This window comes from Panthera leo, chromosome E1, assembly GCF_018350215.1.
Source record: "Panthera leo isolate Ple1 chromosome E1, P.leo_Ple1_pat1.1, whole genome shotgun sequence".
Lineage (NCBI taxonomy): Eukaryota > Metazoa > Chordata > Mammalia > Carnivora > Felidae > Panthera > Panthera leo.
In genome coordinates this window covers 41,649,194-41,672,369 of record NC_056692.1, presented here as the reverse complement: position 1 = coordinate 41,672,369, position 23,176 = coordinate 41,649,194, and the positions used below count along the sequence as shown (strand labels likewise).

At 49.6% G+C, this 23,176-nt stretch overlaps 2 protein-coding genes and 1 long non-coding RNA gene across 4 annotated transcripts; 2 read left to right on the top strand and 1 right to left on the bottom strand.

Annotated features, from left to right (window-relative positions):
- Nucleotides 1-2,596: 2,596 nt before the first annotated feature.
- On the bottom strand, nt 2,597-6,703 carry CFAP97D1 (CFAP97 domain containing 1). The gene is made up of 6 exons (XM_042915512.1): nt 6,511-6,703; nt 5,690-5,760; nt 5,302-5,420; nt 4,328-4,451; nt 3,531-3,587; nt 2,597-3,032 (listed from the first exon to the last, which is right to left on the bottom strand). The coding sequence occupies exons 1-5, from the start codon at nt 6,632-6,634 to the stop codon at nt 3,531-3,533; spliced, it is 495 nt and encodes a 164-aa protein (XP_042771446.1). The 5' UTR covers nt 6,635-6,703; the 3' UTR covers nt 2,597-3,032.
- A 25-nt stretch (nt 6,704-6,728) lies between these two features.
- On the top strand, nt 6,729-8,230 carry LOC122206390. 2 transcript variants are annotated; one of them, XR_006196439.1, is made up of 3 exons: nt 6,729-6,836; nt 7,101-7,380; nt 8,191-8,230. It is a non-coding gene; the product is annotated as an uncharacterized LOC122206390 (long non-coding RNA). The 2 variants fall into 2 exon arrangements; XR_006196438.1 differs by having other exon boundaries at nt 6,731-6,836; nt 7,101-7,218.
- On the top strand, nt 8,227-17,638 carry DUSP3 (dual specificity phosphatase 3). The gene is made up of 4 exons (XM_042915511.1): nt 8,227-8,266; nt 9,041-9,200; nt 11,815-12,041; nt 16,750-17,638. The coding sequence occupies exons 1-4, from the start codon at nt 8,260-8,262 to the stop codon at nt 16,953-16,955; spliced, it is 600 nt and encodes a 199-aa protein (XP_042771445.1). The 5' UTR covers nt 8,227-8,259; the 3' UTR covers nt 16,956-17,638.
- Nucleotides 17,639-23,176: the final 5,538 nt, after the last annotated feature.

Sequence of the window (23,176 nt, the reverse complement as noted above, 5' to 3'; positions counted from 1 at the left end):
AGAATCCTAGGAGAGGAGAAATGTGGGGCTGAAAGGTATTCAAAGAAATAATGGCTGAAAATGCCCCAAAGTCGGTGAAAGTTAGAAACCTGTGGGTTCAAGAAGCTGATATACTCCAAGTAGGTTGAGACCAAAGAAATCCACTAGACAGATCATAATTAATCTTCTGAAAGCTGAACACTTAGCTAAAGTATGAAAAACAGGGGGGAAACAACCAGGAAGGAATACCAATTCAAGTTCTATTTTAGTATTGCCTATAAAGGAAACTATGGAGGCAGAAGTCACACAACATTTATAAAGTGCTGAAAGCAAAGAACTGTCAATCTTGAATTCTATATGTGATGAAATTATCCTTAAGGAATGAAAGGGAAGTGACATTCTCAGATGAAGGGAAACTAACAGCACACCCAGAGACAGAGCGATAGGAGTGCTGGATTTAAAATACCTAGTTAGGGGCGCCTGGTGGCTCAGTCCGTTGAACCTCTGACTTTGGCTCAGGTCACGATCTCACAGTTCGTGGGTTCGAGCCTCGCATCAGGCTCCGTGCTGACGGCTCAGAGCCTGGAGCCTGCTTCGGATTCTGTGTCTCTCTCTCTCTCTGCCCCTCACCCACTCATGCTCACGCTCTCTCTCTGTCTCAAAAATAAACACTAAAAAAATAATAAAATATGTAGTTGGGGGAGGGAGAAAGAGGTACAAAGTAAAGGATGACCCCGGGTTTCTAACCTGGATGTTTAGAAGAATCTAGATTGAGGTAATTCCTCAAACTGAGATAAACTGGACCCAGTTAATTTATATTTGGGTATATGGATTTATTCTTTAAACTTTTTATTTTGAGATAATTGTAGAATTTACGTGGGTGTGAGAAGTAACAGAGAGATGCTTTCTGCCCTTTACCCATTTTCCCCAGGGGTAGCACATTACTATGGCACAATATCACAACCAGGATATTGACATCGATATAGTCAAAACACAGAACACTTGCATCATTGATAAATTGGATGCCATCAACATTAAAATACTTTGCTCTTGGAGCGCCTGGGTGGCTCAGTCAGTTAAGCGTCCGTCTTCAGCTCGGGTCATGATCTCGGGGTTCGTGGGTTCAAGCCCCGCATCGGGCTCTGTGCTGACAGCTCAGAGCCTGGAGCCTGCTTCAGATTCTGTGTCTCCTTGTCTCTCTGCCCCTCCCCTGCTCATTCTCTCTCTCTCTCTCAAAAATAAACAATAAAAAAATTAAAATAAAATACTTTGCTCTAGGAGAGACCCTGTTAAGAGGACAAAAAGAAAAATGACAGACTGGGAGAAAATATTTTGCAGATCACAGATCCAACGAAGGATCTGGTCTAGAATATATAAAGAACTCTCAAAATGCAATATTAAAAAAAATGAATGGCCCAGTTAGAAAATGGGCAAAAGATATTCACAGGCATTTTATGCAAGAGGATATACAGATGACAAACATGTGAAAGACGTTCAACGTCACTAATCACTACAGAAATGCAGATGAGAACACCACATGAGATGTGACTGCACACATATCAGAATGGCTAAAATGAAGAATAATATCCAACGCTAATGAGGACATAGAGAAACTGCAGCACTCATCCATTGCTGGTGGAAAGGTAAATGGTATAGCCATTCTGGAAATAGTTTTGTAGTTTCTTTAAAAAATGTTTTTTGGGAGGGGCGCCTGGGTGGCTCAGTCGGTTAAGCGTCCGACTTCGGCTCAGGTCATGATCTCACGGTCTGTGAGTTCAAGCCCCGCGTCAGGCTCTGTGCTGACAGCTCAGAGCCTGGAGCCTGTTTCAGATTCTGTGTCTCCCCCTCTCTCTGCCCCTCCCCTGTTCACACTCTGTCTCTCTCTGTCTCAAAAATAAATAAACGTTAAAAAAAAAAATTTAAAAAAAATGTTTTTTGGGAGACAGAGAGAGGGCGAGCAGGGGAGGGGAGAGAGAGGGAGACACAGAATCCGAAGCAGGCTCCAGGCTCCAAGCTGTCAGCACAGAGCCCGACGCGGGGCTCGAACTCACGGACCGCGAGATCATGACCTGAGCCGAAGTCGGACGCTTAACCGACTGAGCCACCCAGGCGCCCCGAGTTCCTTTTAAAATAGACTTACCATACAACCCAGCAATTGTATTCTTGGGTGCTTATCCCAAGGAAGTTAAACTGATTTTCATGCAGACCCTTGGAACAAATATTCATAGCTGCTTTATTCGTAATAGTCCAAAAAGCTAGAAACTACATCTTGTCAGTTATGCAAGATGCTAAAAAAAAAAAAAAAAAAAAAGGATGCTAACTTGCGGAGAAGGCTGGGTGAAGGGTGCGGGAGTGCCCCACTCCCACCCCGTGCTTTATTTGCAACTTCCTGTGAATCTATTTTAAAACAAACAGTTTATTTATTTGTGATGACAACACTTAAGATCTACTCTCTTTCAAAATAAAAAGTTTAAATAAAGTCGGGCTCAACCCCAGCATGACCAGTCACAGCAGTCAGGGAATGTTGTCTTGCCATATGTTTTGAGATACGTGTGACATTTTCACTGTGGCCGCCCCCTTATAAATGAACAGAGTACACGGAAACTTCAATGAAGCATTCTTTTCCAATTCTGTGTATTCACAGAGAAATGGCATTTGTTCTCTGTGTTGTCAGGACCTTAATCTTATCACGTGCTTCTGTTTTCCATTTTGACAGAGCTGTGTTTGTGGCTGGGTCATCTTACCCCGCCTTCCTCCCCTCTACGATGGTGGTGATGGTGTATGCTTCTCTTGCCTTCTCTCTCATAGACACTTCTTTTCATAGCCCCAAATAAAAATGGTTGTATCCTTCCTTCTGCCTGCCCCACTCTGTCTCCATTTTGGGATGGGACTGAAAGCCTTCAGGTACCTTAAATGTAACTTACTCATTTTATGTTCCAAGCTTTATTGTAGCATCCTAGGATTGGGCGTTCAGCCACTTAGGAGTGTTTTGAGAGTCTAAGCAGCTAAGAAATCCTAGGGCTTTCTCTTGTATCTTTTCCACTGTGAGTAACCTTGTATTCAGGGGAAAAGAGAGGGAGAGAAATAGAGACACATTAATTACACAGACCTATTCTTTGGAAAGCCTGCGTGTCCATTTATCCTTCTCCCCAGGGATAAAAAAAAAAAAAAAAAATCCCAAACTTGGCCATTACTAATAAAGTTAAATAATACAAAATGCCAACACAACGGTACTTTTGAACAGTGACAGAGACATATAATTCAACTTTTGGCACAACAGTAAAGCCACGAGACCTCCTGTTTATGTTTTATTGGAACAAATCACTTCCCCTTAAGACTCACATGAAGACTCAAAAGCTGATGACAAAAGCCAGTCATTTCCTACTCATAGGGAGAGAAGACACAGCCCTAAGTTCCCTTATACTAACAGAAGAGCAAAATCCATCCCTTTAACTGGGCCCCTTGTTCTTCATCTACACAGTTCTTAGGGCTTTGATATCAACTGTGATCACTGTTATTTCACAGTAAGAAGCGGCCACGGGAAGACATACCTATTCATCTCGGGAGAGAAGATATTTTGTTGTATTTCTGATATAGCGCCTTGAATTCTTGAAAGAAAAAAATCAGAGAGAATTATGTCAGTGCCAGGGGGCTGGTGCTAAAGTAGAAGGTCTAGGGGCGCCTGGGTGGCTCAGTGGGTTAAGCGTCCGACTTCGGCTCAGGTCATGATCTCAGGATTTGTCATTTCGAGCCCCGCGTCGGGCTCTGTGCTGACAGCTTGGAGTCTGGGGCCTGCTTCCCATTCTGTGTCTCCTCCTCTCTCTGCCCCTCCCATGCTCCTGCTCTCTCTCTGTCTGTCTCTCAATAATATATAAACGTTAAAAAAATTTTTTTTTAAGTTGAACGTCTAACTCCTAAGGCTAGCTTAGAAAAGGCTTACAGACCAAAGCCAGGGAGTGGGGGGGTTTTAAAAACACCGCAGATGCCTTTTTTCTTTTTTTCCTTCTTGAAGGGTCATTCCTAAATGAAGGAAATCACCCGCACACTGAATGGTATACCCTTCCTCCTCTCTGCTTGTACATTTGGCTTTCCTCAATGAATTAAAGCCTGAAGGAAGACGCTAGGAGGTATTATTTTCTGAAACTGACGCATAGCAGCTTTGCTACCAAGGAGGGTGGCTTGCTCCTGTCGTTAGCTTTGTTTGCTCTGGGCAGCTTCCCTTTTACCGATTGTTGCATTTCTCATGATCGCTCCCTCAGCCACTCAGGGGTCTCTTCTGAGACCGACTCTACTCTGAACACAGGCGAACTCTGTGTGTGCGAGGGAATAGGGCGGAGTATCCACGTGCCTGCCAATCTATCTCGGATGATCTGCGGTCATAGTGCGGTTTTCGATCGCCAAGCCTCTTCAGAATGCCCTGGTTTTCCACGGTGATTCTCACTAGCTCCCGGTTTCTTGTTTCTCTGTTCAAGCTGAAAAACACAAAATCCTGAGATGGTTGAAGAATAAAATACCCCTCTCGGATGAAGTCGTGATGTCATAAACCCAGGCTGCCTAAGCTCAGGGAACACACTGTCCTGCTGATCCCTGAGGCCCCATATACCTGTTGAAATCGACTACACTCTGGCGAACGTGCACAGCATTGGTAGGTTTGTATCAGTGGTTTTTCAACCCTGATGTCCGCTAGAAGATTCTATTTTATTGGTCTAGGGTGCAGGTTGGACATTGGCATTTGGTAGCAGCACCCCAGGAATGGTTATGTGAAACCAGGACTGAGAATGTCTGGTTTATGTCATGGGGGAAGGGGCTTGCCTATGGATACATCACAAAGGGCCAGGGACAAGTTCTGCTTCGCTTCTTTTCAGCTTTCAACTATTTCAGATATACAAGGAAATATATATATATTTCATCTATATATATTTCATCATTTATATATATATATATATATATTTCATCTCTATTCATAGCACTTAGCACATAGTAATTGCTCAGGAAATATTTGAGGAACCGATCCTTAAGAACACTGTGTCAGAGTCCCACCTCTGGTCACCATTTGACAAAACTATGTGGTATTTTCCTGTGACAAACTCTGAATAGGACTCCAAAAAGTCTCTTAGATGCAATAAAAGTTAGGAGTCTTTAACGCTAGAGGAAGGTCCCCCTTTTGAGTAGTTTTTATTCTCCTTAATCTGGTCTCTTCAGCTTACCCGTCAAGATACCTTCCTTTGAGTCCTCCTGCTCAAGGGAAGCTTGCACTAAAATTCAATAAGGGGCAAGTCAATTTTGACTTTCCAAAAATGAAAAGGGGAGAAAGGACACTACCTCTTGGAAAAATATTCGTTCCAGCAATCCACCCTGGCAGGGCCGCGATGGGCATTTGCGATTTTCTGACACAGTTGTTTGTTTTCATATTCGATTTTGTCGATTCGCTTTTGTTCACCCTGGTAAGAAACCACACCCCAGCATGGTGACATCATCCAACACCCAACGGCTCAGGATCACCATCCTCTGGGATGGCGGGGGAGGGGCAAATTGGGGGCCACCATGGAGACGGGGAGCAGAGCACAGGAAATGGCTGGTGTGCAAGGGGAGGGGAGGAGTAACAAATCTCTGGGTTAGGTGGGTATTTATGAGGCTCTGGGAAGCTGGACCCCTTCAGGACATAGATAAAGATCAGTCAAGTACATCTGCAAATGGCAAGAACAAATACCTGTAGTTTGCTCAGTTTTAAAATGTGATGCGTGTGTGCCACCGGAGGTTTGGTATCGACAGTAGGCTTCACTAGAGAAGGATAAAAGAGAGCCACGTTACGACACAGGAGTCCCCTCAGCCACCTCGGAAAACCCACTCATTCTAAATGACCGTCTGACTAATAAACATTACGATTTTAAATTCCGACGTTACTCTAGTTCAGGAAGTTTAACTGTCCCAAGCTGACATCTTTGATGAGTTTTTTAGCAGACGTGAAAGAACGTGAGGGCGGGAACAAGTAAAACGTAGAGATCAATGTTCTTTGCACCTAGTGAAAGAGCCTCTCCCGGGGTGCCTGGGTGGCTCAATTGGTTAAGTGTCTGACTTCAGCTCAGGTCCTGATCTCACGGTTCGGGAGTTCAAGCCCCACATCAGGCTCTGTGCTGACAGCTCAGAGTCTGGAGCCTGCTTTGGATTCTGTGTCTCCCTTTCTCTCTGCTCCTCCCCCTGCCCATGCTCTCTCTCTCTCTCTCTCAAAAATAAATAAACATTAAAAAAATAAAAAAGAGCCTCTCTCATCCTCATCCTCCACAATAGGACTAGCCTGTTGGGAGCCTCTCTAGTTTTCTTTGGCTTTAACGAGTTTAAATGAGCATTTCCGTCCACTGGACTCCGGGTGGACGATAAATTTTGTCACTGACGCTGTTCTCTTGACCCAACCCAGCAGATAAGGCCACATCACTGCAAAGCCCTGTCCTGGTCTGGTTTACCGTCAATCTCTCTAAGGTGGACCCTTCCAGAACCCCTAATCACAGTGTCCTGCCCCAATGACCCACATACCTATTTGTATCCTATTCTTGTGAAATATGTAGTGGCCAAAGTCCAGTTTCTTCCTGAAGGTCGTGCTCTGCCTGTGATTAGAGACGATTACAGGGTAGGCGAGATAATCCAGGCAATTGTTCATCTTCTCTTCCTAGTCTCACTTCAGAAATGAGGCACCCAGGCTCCTCTGTGAGGTCCTCAGCGGTCCCCGTGACATGTTGTCATAGTTACCCAGTTATGACATCAGGGACGGGTCTTGGGGAAGGAAGAGGAGTGGCGGAGCATGCCTGGCCACCCCTGGGCTTCTGCTTGAAAGCTAATCTAGGTCCAAGTCAAGATGAGGGGTGAGACTCAGAAGCTCGCTCTCCCACCTGCCTCGCAGGCAGCTGCCGCCAGCACTACGGGGAAAGGCGTGGTGCGCTGGGAGGGGTGGGAAGGCTCCGGGTGGGGGCTGGGGTGGAGGAGTCCAGCCTTGGTTATACACCTTGGACTCTAAGCTAACTAGTCTCCACCGTGATGGATCCCCTGGAGCCGTGAGACCACCAGCTTTGGGGGGAAGGTGAAAGATGGCCTGAAGGATAATCTCATCCAATTTCTTCCTTTTGCAGATGAGGAAACTGAAGTCCAGAGTCACAGCCTGCTTTGCTGCTCAAGAACCGAGTTAGTGGCAGGGCTGGACTCAGGATGAGGTTTCCTGAACTCCCAGGACATCTGGTTTTGGGAGGGGTAAGAGTGGGTGTGGGTAATCTGCCGTCGGCAGTGGGGGAGAACAGAGACCGTCATCCGCTCTTAGTGGGATCTCAGCAAATGAGGAGAGGCCAACCCTGGGCTGGCAGCTGCTCTTGGACCGGCTGCAAAGGAGCCTGATTCACCTCCACGGTAGCACAGGTGTAGTAGCACCTAGTGGGTGCTCATTACATTGGCTAAAGTAGAAGGAGAACACCTACTGAGTGCTCATTGCACAGTGTTGGGCGCTTTCCTTGAGCATCACGTTTAATCTTTCAAACAACCCTAGGAACGAGGCACAAATGATGTGGAAATGTTGGGGCAAACGATCAAGAAAGAATTCTTGAGACATCTTTGGGGCAAAACAGTGGTTTTCTTTTTTTACATTGATTTATTTTTGAGAGACAGAGACAGAGCACACATGAGGGAGGGGCAGAGAGAGGAGGAGACACAGAATCCAAAACAGGATCCAGGCTCTGAGCTGTCAGCACAGAGCCCGACACGAGGCTTGAACCCACAAACCTCGAGATCATGACCTGAGCCGAAGTTGGATGCTCAACCTGAGCCACCCAGGCGCCCCATCGGTGGTTTTCTTAAAGCATGAGGGCAGGACCAGTGGGGAGAAAGAGCACTGGGGTTGTGGAAAGTTGAATATGTACTTTCAAGTCGGGAGGGGTCAGGGACAGAGAAAGTCTGTAAGGAATTTTGGAAACAAGATTTCCAGGACCCTGAGGAGGCTAGCTATTGTTACGAAAAAGTCATTTATTACTGTTGGAAAAAAGTCAGGAGCCCTTTCAGATGTATATCCTGGGGCCATATGCTTGGAGGATGATTGCTAACATACATCTTGGGGGGTAGAGGTAAAGGAAGTTTCCAAAGGAATTTCTATATGTTTAAAGTAGACTCACAAGATCCTGGCAGGAGGGGGGGGGGGGAGGGTAACGTTAAGCTAAGATTCTCTTTTGCCCTTAGCAAAGTATCAACGTGGAGACAGCTGAGCTCCCAGAGGAAGGTCACTCTGCCTGTTTCAAGGACTGATCAATGGGCTGTGAGTAGCAAGGAAATTTAACTTTTTCTTTTGTCTTTTTTCCCACATCAATAGTATCCTTTTTTTTTTTTTTTTTTTTTTTTAAATAGCAAACAGGTTCGGAGAGACCAGCGTCAGAATGCCAAGTGTGGCTGCGCAGAACCCAAGCTTTTGGGCACGATGCTGGGTCTCCATAACTGTTGGAAGAAACGTGCCTCAGAGTTGTGCTTCTCAAACTCTAACCTTTGTAGGAATCGCGGTGGGGGAAGGGAGTGTGTGCTGTAAAAGGCACATTCTTATTCCGCAAGTCTGGGCTGGGGCGCAGATTCTGCCTTTTGGACCAGCTCCCCGGGCGAGGTCTGGGCTGCGGGTCCCGCAGCAGGCAGTCAGAGGTCACAAGCCCAACCCTGGTGTCCCGGTAATCCTGCAAAAACTGAGCGACACCTGTGGTGTCAACAGGAGCCTGGTCAATAGAAACATTTATTGCGTCCCGAGTTTAGTCCAATGAAGCCACTGCACTTCCCAGGGGATAATGGTACAGAAAACGCCGCGGGTGGGCCGAAGACCCCACCCCCCCCCCAACACGGGCGGCGCCATTTCCGCCGGGGCACGTGCCTAGGGGCCTCCGAGCGTCCGCGCGACCCCAGCGGCGCGCCTTCTCGCGGGGAGCGGGGCGCGTCGGCCGCCCGCGCTCCGCCTTTTCCCGCGTCCGGCGGGCCCGCCTCCGGGGCGGGACGGGGCGGGTCCCGGCAAGCGAGCCCCCGCCCAGCTGACCCGGCGGCTCTCCCCTCGCAGGCTGCTGCCCCGGCGTGCTGGGCCCGGCCGCCGCCATGTCGGGCCCGTTCGAGCTCTCGGTGCAGGATCTCAACGACCTGCTCTCGGACGGCAGCGGCTGCTACAGCCTGCCGAGCCAGCCCTGCAACGAGGTCACCCCCAGGATCTACGTGGGCAACGCGTGAGTCGCCGCTGGGGCGCCCCGCCCACCCGAAAGCCGGGGTGGGGGCGTCGCGGGCGTGGGGAGGGGGGGTGCGGGGCGTGGTCGCCGTCCGGGAACACAGAGGGGGCTGGAGTCGCCGCCCGCCCCCGTGCGTGGGGGCGGAGGGGCTAGACCCCGCCCCGGCCCCACGAGGTCCTCCCCCTCGCGGGGGGCACGGAGCCCGGGGCGCTCGGCCAGCCCGGCGTGCGGCCCGCAGCCGTTACCCGCTAGGGGCTCGGCTTTGGGCGGGGTCGGGCTACCGTGATCGCTTAACAGGTGGCCCTCAGTCACCCGGCCGGTCTCCAGCCCGCGCGTCATGTGACAGCTGCCTGGCTCTGCAGTGAGGTCACCGCGGAATGTCTGCCTTCGCTGCCATGGCAACGGGCTGACGTCACAAATCGGGCGTGGAAGTTTCCCGGCTGGGCAGGCCTGATCAAGGGGGAATACTCCAAATGTGGGATCCGGAGAGCGGGGCCGGGGTTTCCTCGCTCCTTTTCCTAACTTGCACATAGGGTTTGATTAACCAACGCCCTGAGCTCTGTGGGCCAGGGTCTGCGTGTTGGAAACCCAGAACTAACTCTCTTCTCTCCTTTTACCCAGGGGGAAATGGTGGCCCAGAGTGGTTGAGGGATTGTGAGGACAGGGTCAAAGTCTTGTTCATGTCTGTACCCCCTGTCCTGTACTACAGGACTGCTGCTTACCCTAAGGAGTGCCACAAAAACGGGGATCATCGCGGGGCTAAAAGGGGTCCATAAGGCAGGTCCCACCTTCATGGGGGACCGTCTCCTCCATTGCATCTATTCATTCACCATATTGAGCACTTACTGTGTGTCAGGCACTGTATAATGCACATTCATAAGGATATTAATGATAATGGTAAATTTGTTGAATGTCAAGTAATAGAGAAGGGAGGTGAATGGGAGTTCACCTTCAGAGTTGTTTGTTTTCATCAACCACTGCCTTACAATACAACCGTGTGCAGTATGGTGAGCAGGGACAAGCTAAAACAGTCCCAGAGCCTCAGCCAGAGGGCTCAGTAATTGCAGAGTTCTGAGGAAAGCCAGCCCCCTGTCCAGTCAACGCAGGCAGCAAGTGGCCTTGGCACCCTTGGGACCCACTGTCTTGGGCAGTTTGGCACATTCGGCTGCCACCACTTACCAAGTGAAAAGCTAGGTTGTGGATGTCTGGTGGTAGCCAGACTGGCAAGTGCGGACGGCCACTGTAGAAAACACGTCCCCTGCCCAGTTAGTGAATCTGGCTTCGACTTGGCCACGGGTGTGTGTGTGGGGGAGGGGGGGCGGGGTGCTCCCGCACGTTGGGAGCCCCTTAACCAAATCAGGGTTCACAGGGCAGAGAGGATCCTGTATGAGCCTTGTTTTCTAGAACTCAGGATTTGCAGTTGATGTGGACATGACAGGCAGAGTGAGGGGAAGACAGAACAGAGCTGGCGTCAGGTCTCCTCCCGGCTCTGCCTCCAAGCAGCCCATGTGAGCACAAGCACATCCTTCCGCTGTCCTGTTGGGCCCGAGTCTAAGCCGAGTCCTTGCTTCCTTACAGGCTGCTGTGATAGGCAAACAGGATCCTGTAGGAGAAGGCATTTCTGTGAAGTATACACTGCTGTCTGAATTGGGATGTTGTTGTGAGATGAAATAAAGGAGCCCTTTGACTATTCAGATCAAATGTTTTGTAACCCCCAGAGTTCTGTTGGCGCCACTTGGTCCCCAAGTGCTTCCTCACCCGAGAGAGCTTCAGAACCGTGGTCGGTGGTCTGTGGCCGAAAGGGTCCCTCTGGGGGACTGGCGGGGCTGCCGTGCTTTATAATCCAAGGAGGGGGGCTGCCTAGGTGGCGCCGATTTCCTTCTTTTTCTCTGATTCACTGCATAGTTATTCGGCACCTACTATGTGCCAGGTGCTGTAGCAGGTGCTAGACATGCAGACCTGAAGCAGACATGGTCATTCCCTCCAGGAGCTCACAGCCTGCCCGTGAAAACAAATAAGCACCATGAGGCTTTAGAAAAGCACTGTCCTCAGTGTCAAGCTCTGTCTACACAATAGCACATTTAACACTCAATGACAACCCCCGGGGGTAGCTGCCGTTACCATCCCCATTTTACAGACGGGGAAGCTGGAGTCACAAAAAGGTCAAGGGACTTGCTCAAGGTTAACCTGGCTGGCGAGTCTCAGAGTTGGACTCAGCCCAGGCAGTCCGGCTCTGGAGCCCATTTTTAGCCACTGGGCTCTACCACCGCCTCAGCATAGGGAACACGATGCCAGATGGAATGGAGGGGTGACCGGGACATACTGCAGAGGGTGGTGAAAAATGAGAGGGTGTGTGTCCATGGAGAAGCTAGAGGACGGCATTCCAGAGCGGGAACAACACGGGTATGAAACCACCCAGTCTATTTGGGGAAGCTGCCGGTAATTAGATATGGCTGGCGTGAGGGAGGTGGGTCATAAGATGGGGAGAAGCTGGCAGGGGCCGAGCGTGGAGGGTTCCTTGCTTTGCCAAGAGACTTAGAATCTTCTCTGTCTTCCTCCCCCTGGGGCTGCCACTGGGTCAGTTAATCATTCCCTGCTGCTCTCTTCTGTCCAGGTCTGTGGCTCAAGACATCCCCAAGCTGCAGAAACTAGGCATCACCCATGTTCTGAATGCTGCTGAGGGCAGGTCCTTCATGCACGTCAACACCAACGCCAACTTCTACAAGGACTCCGGCATCACCTACCTGGGCATCAAAGCCAATGACACGCAGGAGTTCAACCTCAGCGCCTACTTTGAAAGGGCTGCAGACTTCATTGACCAGGCCTTGGCTCAAAAGAACGGTAAGGCACCTGCCTCCTAGGAAACAGTGCAAGGCAACTTTGGATTTTTTTCTGGAAAAGAGGCCCGCAGTGGGCTTCCTCTTGGAACCTATCAAGTGGCGCTACATTACACAAGACGTACAAACCTTTCACCGGGTGGCAGCCCTGGGGTCCTTGTGTTTGAGTTGACTTTGGCTGAGAGTTCATTTCCAGCCACTCCCCACATGCCCCCAATTCAAATAGCTTCAGTAATAACAGTTTATCTTCTGTGGTAAGAAGTCCTGAGGTGAAGGAGCTCTGGGGCCGGTTGATTCAGCAGCTCAGTGATGGCATCAGGATAAGGTGTTTCTCCTCTCTCTTTCTTGCCGCCCTCCGTGCTGGACAGTCCCCTAGTGGTCCCACCACGGCAGTGGCAGACCCAGTCACCACATCCCAGCAGGACAAAGTGCAGCGAAAGACGAGGCCGCCGTCTGTTTCTCATGTGTTTCCTTCCTTCCTTCCTTCTTTCCTTCCTTCCTTCCTTCCTTCCTTCCTTCCTTCCTTCCTTCCTTCCTTCCCTCCTTTCAAGAGTAGAATGGTCCTCAGAAACTCCTCAGTAGGGTTCCCCTCACATCTCGCTGGCTGGACCTGGCTTACATGAATGCCTGGCCAGAGGAATGGGGGCAGCCGTGACTGGCTTAGGCTGGTGCTCAGCAAGCTGTGGCCCATGGGCCACGTCTTCCAGCTACTTTCTAAATGCTCCCAAACCTTAGACTGAAACAGAACTGGTGAGGAACTGGCAGTCAGGGAAGGTGTCCCTGGGGGAAATCCTAGAAGGCAGAAGGCAGACGTCAGCTGAGCAGGCTGGGCCTCTTGCCCTTTCTGCTTTTAGCTTACTTCTCTCAGCAGCTGCCTTTACCTTCAAGCTGCTTCCCCCAGCCTCTTCCTCCCCTCCCCACAACCTTCTCAGGGGAAGTGCCCCCCCCCCCCGCCCCATTAAGGCACGGTCAGCCTCGTCCCCCTGATTCTAGGCTGTCTCTGCTACATAATGCTTCTTGTGCCTGGCCTCCGCCCCGGAATGATTTCCAATGACCAGTTTGTACCAGATGCTGATTATGGCGTATCTGGGGCTCAGGAGGGAAGTGTTATCATGCAGGGAATCTGCAGACTTCACTGTCAGGCCCTTCGTGGTCTCCTGTGTCCCCCAACCCCGGCTTCGGCTGTACTGAATTCTTGGGTAGATGGCAACAAGGGGCACAGGTAAGGGGGTGCGTTTTGCTCATCTTGTGTATGGATTGGTCATCCGCTCGGGGAGCTTAGAGCTTTCTGACTTTGTTTCCTCTTTCCATACAACTAGGAACATAGCTTGACTTCTTGTGACCTCCTGTCTTAGCAGGAGCCCACGTGGGCTGAATCTGGAAATTTCTCTCTGCCTCTCCCTACCCTGTCGTCTGGCAAACTCCACCTTGCGTTTTATCGCTGGGCACAGTGTTCTCTCTTCCATGAAGCCTGCTCTCAGGCTGGGTCCACTGGGTCCCCCGTCTGTCTCCCCAGCCCCTGATGTAGTATCGGGCACATAGCAGACAACGCTGCAAATAATTACCGAGTGAGTGACAAAAACGAATTCCAAGGACTCTAATGCCAAGTGTAAATGCTTCTGGGGTTGATTGGCCGAGTGAGTCAACAGAAATGCACTGGCCTCCAACAGTGTGCACGGCTCAGGGGAACCAGGTGTCCATCACTTTGGAGAAGTGGGAACAGCCAGGAGTGCTCAGAGGAGGAAGCCGTCGTTTCCAGCCAGGAAGATCAAAGGAGGCTTTATGGAGGAGGATGGCGTCTGGGTGGGGCCTGGAAGGATGGGAGTCGAGCCCTCCCCTTCCCCATTGGTTCTGTGCGTCTTGGGCTTCTGAGTCTGTTCCAGGTGATGAGGAAGTCTCTGTGCAGATGGTCCCCTTGCCAGGGTCGGGGCATGGATGGGAGTTCCCCCGCTCTGCGGACTTTGGGTACACTGGCCAGAGAGTGAATGGGCAGGAAAGTGGAGGCCTTCCCCTTCCTGCTTGGGAGGCACTGGGGAAATAGAGTCATGTTTTGGGGGTGGGGTGATGGGAACAGAAGAGACTGTGTTTGATCCTGGACCAGCCGCTTTCCTTCAAAGTAATGGCAGTCTACATGTATTGGTGGCTAATCATTTACTTGGCTAGTCAGCAAATACTCATCGAACACCAATGTATACGAGGGATGGTAGGGCATCCAGAAACCAATACCCCACAGGCCTTCCCCTCAAGGAACTCACAGTCTGGCAGAGGAGGGGTAGATCTGTGCAAGGCCAACAGGGACATAGAGCTGGGGTGCCATAGTGGAAGATACTAGGTGCCACTAGAGGACTCCTGATGCCAGATGATAGTTATTTATTGAGTGTTTACATGTGCCAGGCTCTAGCCTAAGGGCTTAAAATAATTTTTTTTTTTAATGTTTATTCATTTTTGAGAAACAGAGACAGAGTGTGAGCGGGAGAGAGGGAGAGCCAGGATCTGAAGCAGGCTCCAGGCTCTGAGCTGTCAGCACAGAACCCGGTGTGGGACTCGAACCCACGAGTCGCGAGATCATGACCTGAGCCAAAGTCGGACACCTAACCGGCCGAGCCACCCGGGCGCCCCTCTAGCCTAAGGGCTTTATATGTCATTTCCTTCAGTCCCCTAACAACATCATGCGATGGGTGCTCTTAACACAGATGAGGAAATTGAGGCGTCGTGGGGTTAGATAGGTCATAGCGTTAATAGCGTTAATCACGTTAATAACGGGATAGGGGGAGATGGCGTTGGACGTGGGGGGCCAGCTTTAGTAGGTCCTCGTGGGCCATTTGAAGGGCCATGAGGGTGTTTTTTGTTGGTGTGGTTTATTATTATTATTTTTTTTTAGGTTTATTTATGTTGAGAGAGGGAGAGCGCGTGCACACTAATGCCCAAGCTGGGGAGGGGCAGAGAGAGGGAGGGAGAGAGAGAGAGAATCCCAAGCAGGCTCTGTACTGTCAGTGCAGAGCCGGATGGACGTGGGGCTCGAACTCACAAACCAAACCGTGAAATCATGACCAGAGCCAAAAATCAAGAGTTAGATGCTCAACCCCCTGAGCCACCCAAGTGCCCTGGGTGTGTTTTGATATTTTTGTCTTTGTGTTTGTAGTTGACATGCATGTTTCTTTTATCTTTTAAACCATTCTGTTGAGGTATAATTGACATTCGGTAAATCACACCTATTTAAAACCTACAATTTGAAGTTTTGACATACGGATGCACTTGTGAAACCATCACCACAAACAAGATCGTGAGCACATCCATCCCCTCCCCCGCTGCCTGGAGTTTCCTCATATGCCTTCGTGACCTCTCCGCTCTGCCCCTCTCCACCTTCCAACCACTGGTCTGCTTTTCGTCATCAGACTTGAGTATATGTTTCGTAGACTTCTGTATAAATGGAATTATATGTACGCTCTTTTGGCCTGGCCTTTTTCACTCAGCGTAATTGTTGGGTATTCCATCCCTGTTGCTGCAAGTATCAACAATTCGCCCCTTGTTAATGCCGAGTAGTCTTCCAACATGTGGATGTACCGGTTTGTCCGTTCACCTGTTGACGGGCATTTGGGTGGTTTCCATGTTCTGCTCTTGATTGAAATAGTTTCATAAGGAGAAGCGCCCATATCACAGGCGTGTGGATCAGTGCGCCGCTCACACCCACGTATCAGCCCCCGGATCCGAAAACAGGACACCACCAGCACCCTAGAAAGCCCGCCACGTGTTCCCTCCCAGTCCCCCCACCACTACCATCCAGACTTCTGATAGCACAGAGCAGTTTGCCCGCTCTCCTGCTCCATGGGGTCCCAGATGCCCTGTGTGTGTTTCATCTGTGTTGTTTCTGGTGTTCGTTCTTGGTACTTATCTCTTCTACCGTTGGTGGGCCTTTGGGAGATGCCTGCGGGGCTTATGGTGACGGGCGCTGCCTTGTGAATATTCTGGTGTCTTTTGGTGGACGTGTGCGCACGTTCCCGCCCGGCCGTAGGGGCCGCGTGTGTCCAGGCTGAGCACATACTGCCCCACAGTTTGCTGGCGTGCTGTGCTAACGCACAGCCCCCTCCGCAGCCACAGATGGAAGTCCTGCTGCTGTACAGCCTGACTGACGCCTTGTGTTTTCCGTCTTTTTCACTGAGTCATTCTGGTGGGGACACAATGGCTTCTTACTCTACTTTTCATTTGCATTTCCCCGGAAGGGTTTTTTTTTTGGTTTTGTTTTTCATTTTTTAAAATGTTTATTTATTTTCAGAGAGAGCACAAGCAGGGGAGGGGGCAGAGAGAGGGGGAGGGCGAGAATCCCAAGCAGGCTCCGTGCTGTCCGCACAGGGCCTGATGCGGGGCTCAATCTCGAGAATCGTGAGATCAGGGGTGCCTGGGTGGCTCAGTCGGTTAAGCGTCTGACTTTGGCTCAGGTCATACTCTCATGCTTCATGAGTTCGGGCCCCACATCCCGATTCGGATTCTGTCTCCCTCTCTGCCCCTCCTCCACTCACACTCTGTCTCTGTCTCTCTCTCAAAATTAAATAGACATTAAAAAAAAAAGAATCTTGAGACATAACCTGAGCCGAAATCCAGAGTCAGACCCTTTAACCCACTGAGCCACCCAGGTGCCCCCAGGAGAGTTTTGACTAGGGTCTTCTGTGATTGGATGGCCCCAGCTCCAGCTCACGTGTCCCTGTTTCTTACAGGCCGGGTGCTTGTCCACTGCCGGGAAGGTTACAGCCGCTCCCCAACCCTAGTCATCGCGTACCTCATGATGCGCCAGAAGATGGATGTCAAGTCTGCGCTGAGCATCGTGAGACAGAACCGTGAGATCGGCCCCAACGATGGTTTCCTGGCTCAACTCTGCCAGCTCAATGACAGACTAGTCAAGGAGGGGAAATTGAAACTCTAGGGCACTCCCGCCGCCTCTTCTCTAGAGGCAGACAGGGGAGCCCCCGGTTGAGGTGTCCCAAGCCACCATGTTTAGGAAACACAGTGCACCCTGCTCCTAGCATCACCAGGCACTCGCCCACAAGTCTGTCCCAACACAGCCCTGGGCCACTTTCCCCCTGGGGGGCATATAAAGAAGCTTGCTAAGGAGGGCATTCTTGCTCCCTGGTGTGTGTCCTGTGCCTGCAGTTTATGATGTCCCCTCCCTGAGGTGGGGGCGCAGAGGGGGAAGGCGTGTGGCATGTGTCCTTCTCCTGGATGACCGAAGGCAGGAGGTCCGTGCAAGTGTAAGGCTCGAGATGCCCACAGGGGTCCCTCCTGACCTCCGTTGCCCCCTGCCTCCCTCCCCGCTGCTCCCTACCATCCACCCCTGGGGCCTCTCCTGAGCGGGGACCCCCGCACCTCGAGCCCTGTAAGGGAACTATGCAAACGCAGGCTCCTCTCCCTCCACCATGCCTGTCTCCCCCTGCTCCTCCCAGCTGTCCGCACCTTGCTCAGAGGCAGAGGCCCATCGTGAGATCTGAACTGGCCTGGAGAAGCCATCGGTTGTTAGCGGGTGGAAATTCCCATGAAGAGACCGCATTGTAATTCTTTCCTTAGGATTAAAGATACCTAAACGAAGAGGCCCTCGGAGGGGCAAACAGATTCCCCCTGGAGGACTCCCCTAAGTCAATAGTTTTTAAGATGCGAATCGTTGGAGGACTTGCGTTCAGAATCCCCTGCTTTGGAATGTTCCCCTTGGACTGCTCTCAGGTCGCTTGGTCTGTTAGAAGCGCGATGCCTTGGGCATGGTTTTATTTTATTTTATTTTATTTTATTTTATTTTATTTTTATTTTTATTTTTATTTTTTTTATTTTTATTTTTATTTTTATTTTTATTTTTATTTTTTTAGAAAACAGAGTGTTGAAGTTCCAGCCTATTTAAAAACCCCACCATTTGAAGAATTACAAAGGGTTTGCCCTGAATGACCGTGTTGGCCAGCGCCAGCCTCTCGTGCTAACTGCTTTCTTGTCTCGGTTGCTATTCCAAGGACGGGAGGAAGTTGGCCGATTACATTGTGGGTGTGTGGGTGTGTCGGGGGGTGTGTGTCTCAGAAACACAGGCAGAGGATGGACCAGTGGCTCCTCACCATGCCCGCTTGTAGGTAGTTCTTAACGGCTCTGTGATGCCAGGAGCGAGCCTGGGGCCCCGGGAGCAAAAATGACTCAGCCAGGCAGAAATGAAACACGGCGGCGCGTCCAAATGGAGCCTTCACTGCTGGTAGAGCAAACCACAAACAGGAACAGCCTTTTTTAGGACTTTGTAAGGATGATGTCGGAACGCACTAGCACACGCGTGCACACGCTTGTCAGAATATAGGAGTTTTGTTTCGAACACGGTCCTGTTAGGACTTTCCATGACCGTCACCGTGGAAAGTGAGGCGTTCCTGTCTCTCCAGGTTCCCTGCCAGCAGAGAGGTGGCCCTCAGCCACACCCCCAGGTCCTAGCACGTAGAGGTCTATAAAAGTTGGTGGAATTAAACTTTTTTTTTTTTTTTTTTTTTTTTTTTGAGCACCAGACGTGTGCAGGGTGTTGTTCTGGTGGGCGTATCAAGCTCCCAGAAGGCCTGAAGGGAAAAATCCAGGACTTTTGTTGAGTAGTTAAAAATTCCGTTTTAAATTTGAATTCCGGCAGCATTGACCTGTCGAGGCGGGGAATGTGCCTTTTTCAAGAGTTGACCGGGAACGTCTGGAACGTCCGGCCAGACAAGGAGAAGCAGGGTGCCGCAGGGCCTCATGGGTGTCGTGACCTCTGTTGCTGCGTGGTCCCTTTTCTCTGTGACCACAGTCACCCTGGACAAACTAGGGTCTGTCGTCTTTTCCAGATACCGGACTGCCCACGTAGACCCACCTAAGTGAAACGGCCATCCTCTCTAACCTGTGTACCTCACCTCACGGTTTCCAGAGCACTGTCCCACGTAATCTAACTTGATCCTTTCAGTAACCCGATCTAGTTGGTAGAGCTTCTTCATGTATGGTTACCTTTTTTAAGAAAAAGGAGCTGGACTTCAGACTGAGGGAGGGCATGGCCCCCAGGCTGTCCCGGCCTCTTAAGGCAGAGCCAAGGCAAGACTTTGAAGTTTGCTGCTCCCTGAAGCTGAATTCTTTGTCTCATGCTACCCTCCTCCCCCAAGACAGGAGCTCCCTGGGAGTGCCCAGGTGCCCTGAACATGCCCTTGACCCAGCCTGTGTGCACAAGAGCCGGTCGGTGCTCTGGATGGAGTACGGTGGTTCAAGCTGTACTGCCCAGGGGGTCTGCACGCGGGTGGGAGGGAGTTGGTACAAACCCATCCCTGCTCCAGGAAACAGAAGTAAAACGTGGGTCCCCGATTCGGTTAGAATGTGTGGCTCTTCCTCCAGGAAACATGTAGCATCCCTAAGTTGGAGCTTTCTGCTCTGCTTCCAGAAGAGGCTCTGGGGCTGGGGGGCCAGGGTTCCCCCTCCCACACTTAGGCAGTGGTCATCCCACAGGACGGCCACAGCTACTTAGGCTAGTTAACCAGACCTCTCGAAGGCCTTTTTGTGGGGGCATGAGGGAGAAAAGGCCATTGAGAAAATTACTGCCTTTACTCTGGGGCTACTTTTATGCTGATAATTTGGGATTTCTTGGTAGTCTTTAGTCCCAGAAACCCCGTATTTACTTCATGAGATTTAGCTCCTAATTTTTGAGTAAAATAAAACTCTTATTTGTGTAAGAGCCAGCATATGCCCAGCTGTGAGTGGAAGCTGTTTCTGGACAGCTCTCTACCCCTGGGAAATGGTGGAATAGGAACTCAGGGTGCCCTTACCCCCTCCCCTGACCTGATCCCTTCTTTGACTAGCAGACCCTCACATAGGTCGAATTAGAGCACCAAATGGCTTTCTTCTCAAATCTAAAGCAGTACACTTTCCACAGGCTGGTCTGTTTCCCTGCCACTCTGAGTTATCTGGAGAGCAGAAACCACCCATCTGTCAAACAAGGGGGCCCATCTAGAAGACCTCTCAGGTCCCTTTGGCTCTGACACTGTAGGGTTCTCTGAGAACCCCCACCTGGAATTTACCACCACCTGGAAATTATAGGGTCTGTAATAACATGATGACCAGCAGGTGGCACTGTGTTCCACCCATGGTGATGGATGGTTTGAAAAGGAAAGTTGGTGCCTTTTGTGTCACAAGTTAATGTTAAGATGCTAATGTTTTAATTAAAATAAGCACTGATCTTATAATATGAAGATACGACCTTTCCTCGCAGGAAATTTTCTGTCGTAAAACCGGTGTCAGGAATCACCGAAGAGCCAACAAACAGTGTTGGTCTTTCCAAGTCAAGGTTTTATCCTGATTGGAAATAGGAACCCTCTCCGGTTGAGAGAGCAGATCCGTCGGAAGCTTAACTTACCTCCTGCCAGCTGTTAGGGTGATTTGATTGTGAAAGCGTGAATTTTCTGGGCAGAAAAGGGGAAGGTATTAAATTGGTTTTAAAGGAAAGTAAGCTTAACGTCTGTTGTATCACAAATCAGTGTTAAAACACTAACTGTAACCAAAATAAATGTCTTACATTACATAGAAATGGTCTTTTTGTCCTTCTTACCACAGCTGATTTTCTTCCCTGCTCTTCTGTTTGCTTTTTCTAACTTTTCAAAATAAGCATCATCTAAAAATTAGCCCTCCTGAACTAGTTCTCATTTCCATGATGATTGTGTTTATGCAGTAGGTATTTATTTCGTTATTTTTAAATGTTTATTTATTTAGAGAGAGAGAGAGAACGAGCAGGGTGGAGGGGCAGAGAGAGAGAGGGAGAGAAAGAATCCCAAGCAGGTTCCGCACTGTCAGCAAAGAGCCCAAATCGCCTCGAGATCATGACCTGAGCTGAAATCAAGAGTTGGACACTCCAGGGCACCTGATGGCTCAGTCAGTTAAGCGTCTGACTTCGGCTCAGGTCACGATCTCACGGTTCGTGGGTTTGAGCCCTGCGTGGGGCTCTGTGCTGACAGCTCAGAGCCTGGAGCCTGCTTCGGATTCTGCGTCTCCCTGTCTCTCCGCCCCCCGCCCTGTTTGTGCTCTTACTGTCTCTCTCAAAAATAAATAAACATAAAAAAAGAGTTGGACACTCAACTGACTGAGCCACCCAGGTGCCCTATGCAGTAGATATTTATTAAACATCTTCCCTGTACCAGAAATTTCCTGTGATAGGAATAATCTTTTTATTTATTTAATTTCTAAAAATTGCAGCTGTTGTGAGGGATAATTGACTGGAATATTCTTGACTAGAGTGGCCCATCCCAAATGAGGGAGGTAGATCTATGTTCCCAAGACAGTAGGAGACTGGGGGTGACAGTCTCAAGGTGGCCTCACGTGAAGATGACTGGGTGGCATTTTTAGGGTTTGGGGGGTCCTGCAAATGGGCAGTCCCCAAACCTGGCCCCACCCTCAGACGCCTTGGACTCCACCATTAGCTTTTATCTCCCTTATGGTAAACATTGGCTTTTTTTCTTTTTCTCCGAATAAAAAACTCAAGAGTTGGGTGCCTTTTCTCCATGACAGAAAAAAACCTTTTTCATCTCTCGTTCCCCGTAGCAGAGGCACCTAGACTAACTCGTTATTTGTCCAGTCTCTTTGGACAAATATAATCTTTATATCTTTACGTAGGATTTTAGGGCCAAACACGAATCTAGGAGACTGGGAAAAGTGTTTCTTAAAATATAAGTTTAAAAACCTTTTCATTGAAAAGCCAATGCTATATATACATAGTATAAATTCAAGCAATACAAAAGGCTTATCACAAAAAGTAAGTCTCCTACCCCCAAACTTTTAATCCCTCCTCTCCGAGGAAGCCACTCTTAAGAAGTATATCCTGCTAGGAAAATCCCAGGCACATGTGTGTGTACGGAGAGATTCCATAGAAAATGTTCTGCACTTGGCTTTTTTTGCTTAACGGACAATTGTTTCTTACAGTAGCATTCATTTTACTGCTATGTAGCGTTCTGCTGTGTATGGTATACGGTCGTTTCTGTACTCTTATTTTATTTTATTTTATTTAAAAAACATTTTTTTTAACGTTTATTTTTGAGACAGAGACAGAGCATGAACGGGGGAGGGTCAGAGAGAGAGGGAGACACAGAATCCGAAACAGGCTCCAGGCTCTGAGCTGTCAGCACAGAGCCCGACGCGGGGCTCGAACTCACGGACCACAAGATCATGACCTGAGCCAAAGTCGGACGCTTAACTGACTGAGCCACCCAGGTGCCCCTGTACTCTTATTTTAAAGGTCCAGGCTGCTTTAAAGGAGCACAGAATGTCGAAATGAGGTGAGTGACAGTTGCAATTTATCTGCTTTATATCCTGTTAATTTCTGTCATCTCTCGTGGTGGCACAGTTGTCAAGCACATCCCCATGCTCAGAGCTAAGGAGGATTGTTTTATATTTGCTCGTACAATTTTATAGGGGCCCGGGGGGATGCCTGGCTGGTTCAATCGGTGGAGCGTGGGACTCTTGGTCTCAGGGTCACGAGTTCAAGCCCCACGTTGAATGTAGAGATTACTTTTTTTTTTTTTTTAAACATTTTATTTATTTTTGAGACAGAGAGCATGAACAGGGGAGGGTCAGAGAAAGAGGGAGACACAGAATCTGAAACAGGCTCCAGGCTCTGAGCTGTCAGCACAGAGCCCGACACGGGGCTCGAACCCACGGACTGCGAGATCATGACCTGAGCCGAAGTCGGACGCTTAACTGACTGAGCCACCCAGGCGCCCAGAGATTACATTTTTTTAAAAAAAGATTATTATTTTTTTAAAAATTTTTTTTTAGCGTTTATTTATTTTTGAGACAGGGAGAGACAGCATGAATGGGGGAGGGTCAGAGAGAGAGAAGGAGACACAGAATCTGAAACAGGCTCCAGGCTCTGAGCTGTCGGCACAGAGCCTGACGCGGGACTCGAACTCACGGACTGCGAGATCATGACCTGAGCCGAAGTCGGATGCTTAACCAACTGAATGAGTCACCCAGACACCCCTAAAAAAAGATTATTTTATGGGGGTGGCAGCCCAAGCCTAATTTTTAGAAAGGCAGTCTCTGAGCCATGGCCTTCTGAATTGATGACTCATTTATAAGAAGTTCAAATGCAAAGATTCGATTTCGGCAGTCTACACTAGAATGAGTTAACCTAGA

Coding starts and splice junctions, on each gene's coding strand:
- DUSP3 (XM_042915511.1), top strand. Junction 9,201..11,814: donor AGGATCTACGTGGGCAACGC/GTGAGTCGCCGC, acceptor TCTTCTGTCCAG/GTCTGTGGCTCAAGACATCC. Junction 12,042..16,749: donor GGCCTTGGCTCAAAAGAACG/GTAAGGCACCTG, acceptor TGTTTCTTACAG/GCCGGGTGCTTGTCCACTGC.
- CFAP97D1 (XM_042915512.1), bottom strand. CDS start 6,634: ATGAACAATTGCCTGGATTATCTCGCCTACCCTGTAATCGTCTCTAAT. Junction 5,421..5,689: donor TAAAACTGAGCAAACTACAG/GTATTTGTTCTT, acceptor GTTTCTTACCAG/GGTGAACAAAAGCGAATCGA. Junction 4,452..5,301: donor AACGAATATTTTTCCAAGAG/GTAGTGTCCTTT, acceptor TGTGTTTTTCAG/CTTGAACAGAGAAACAAGAA.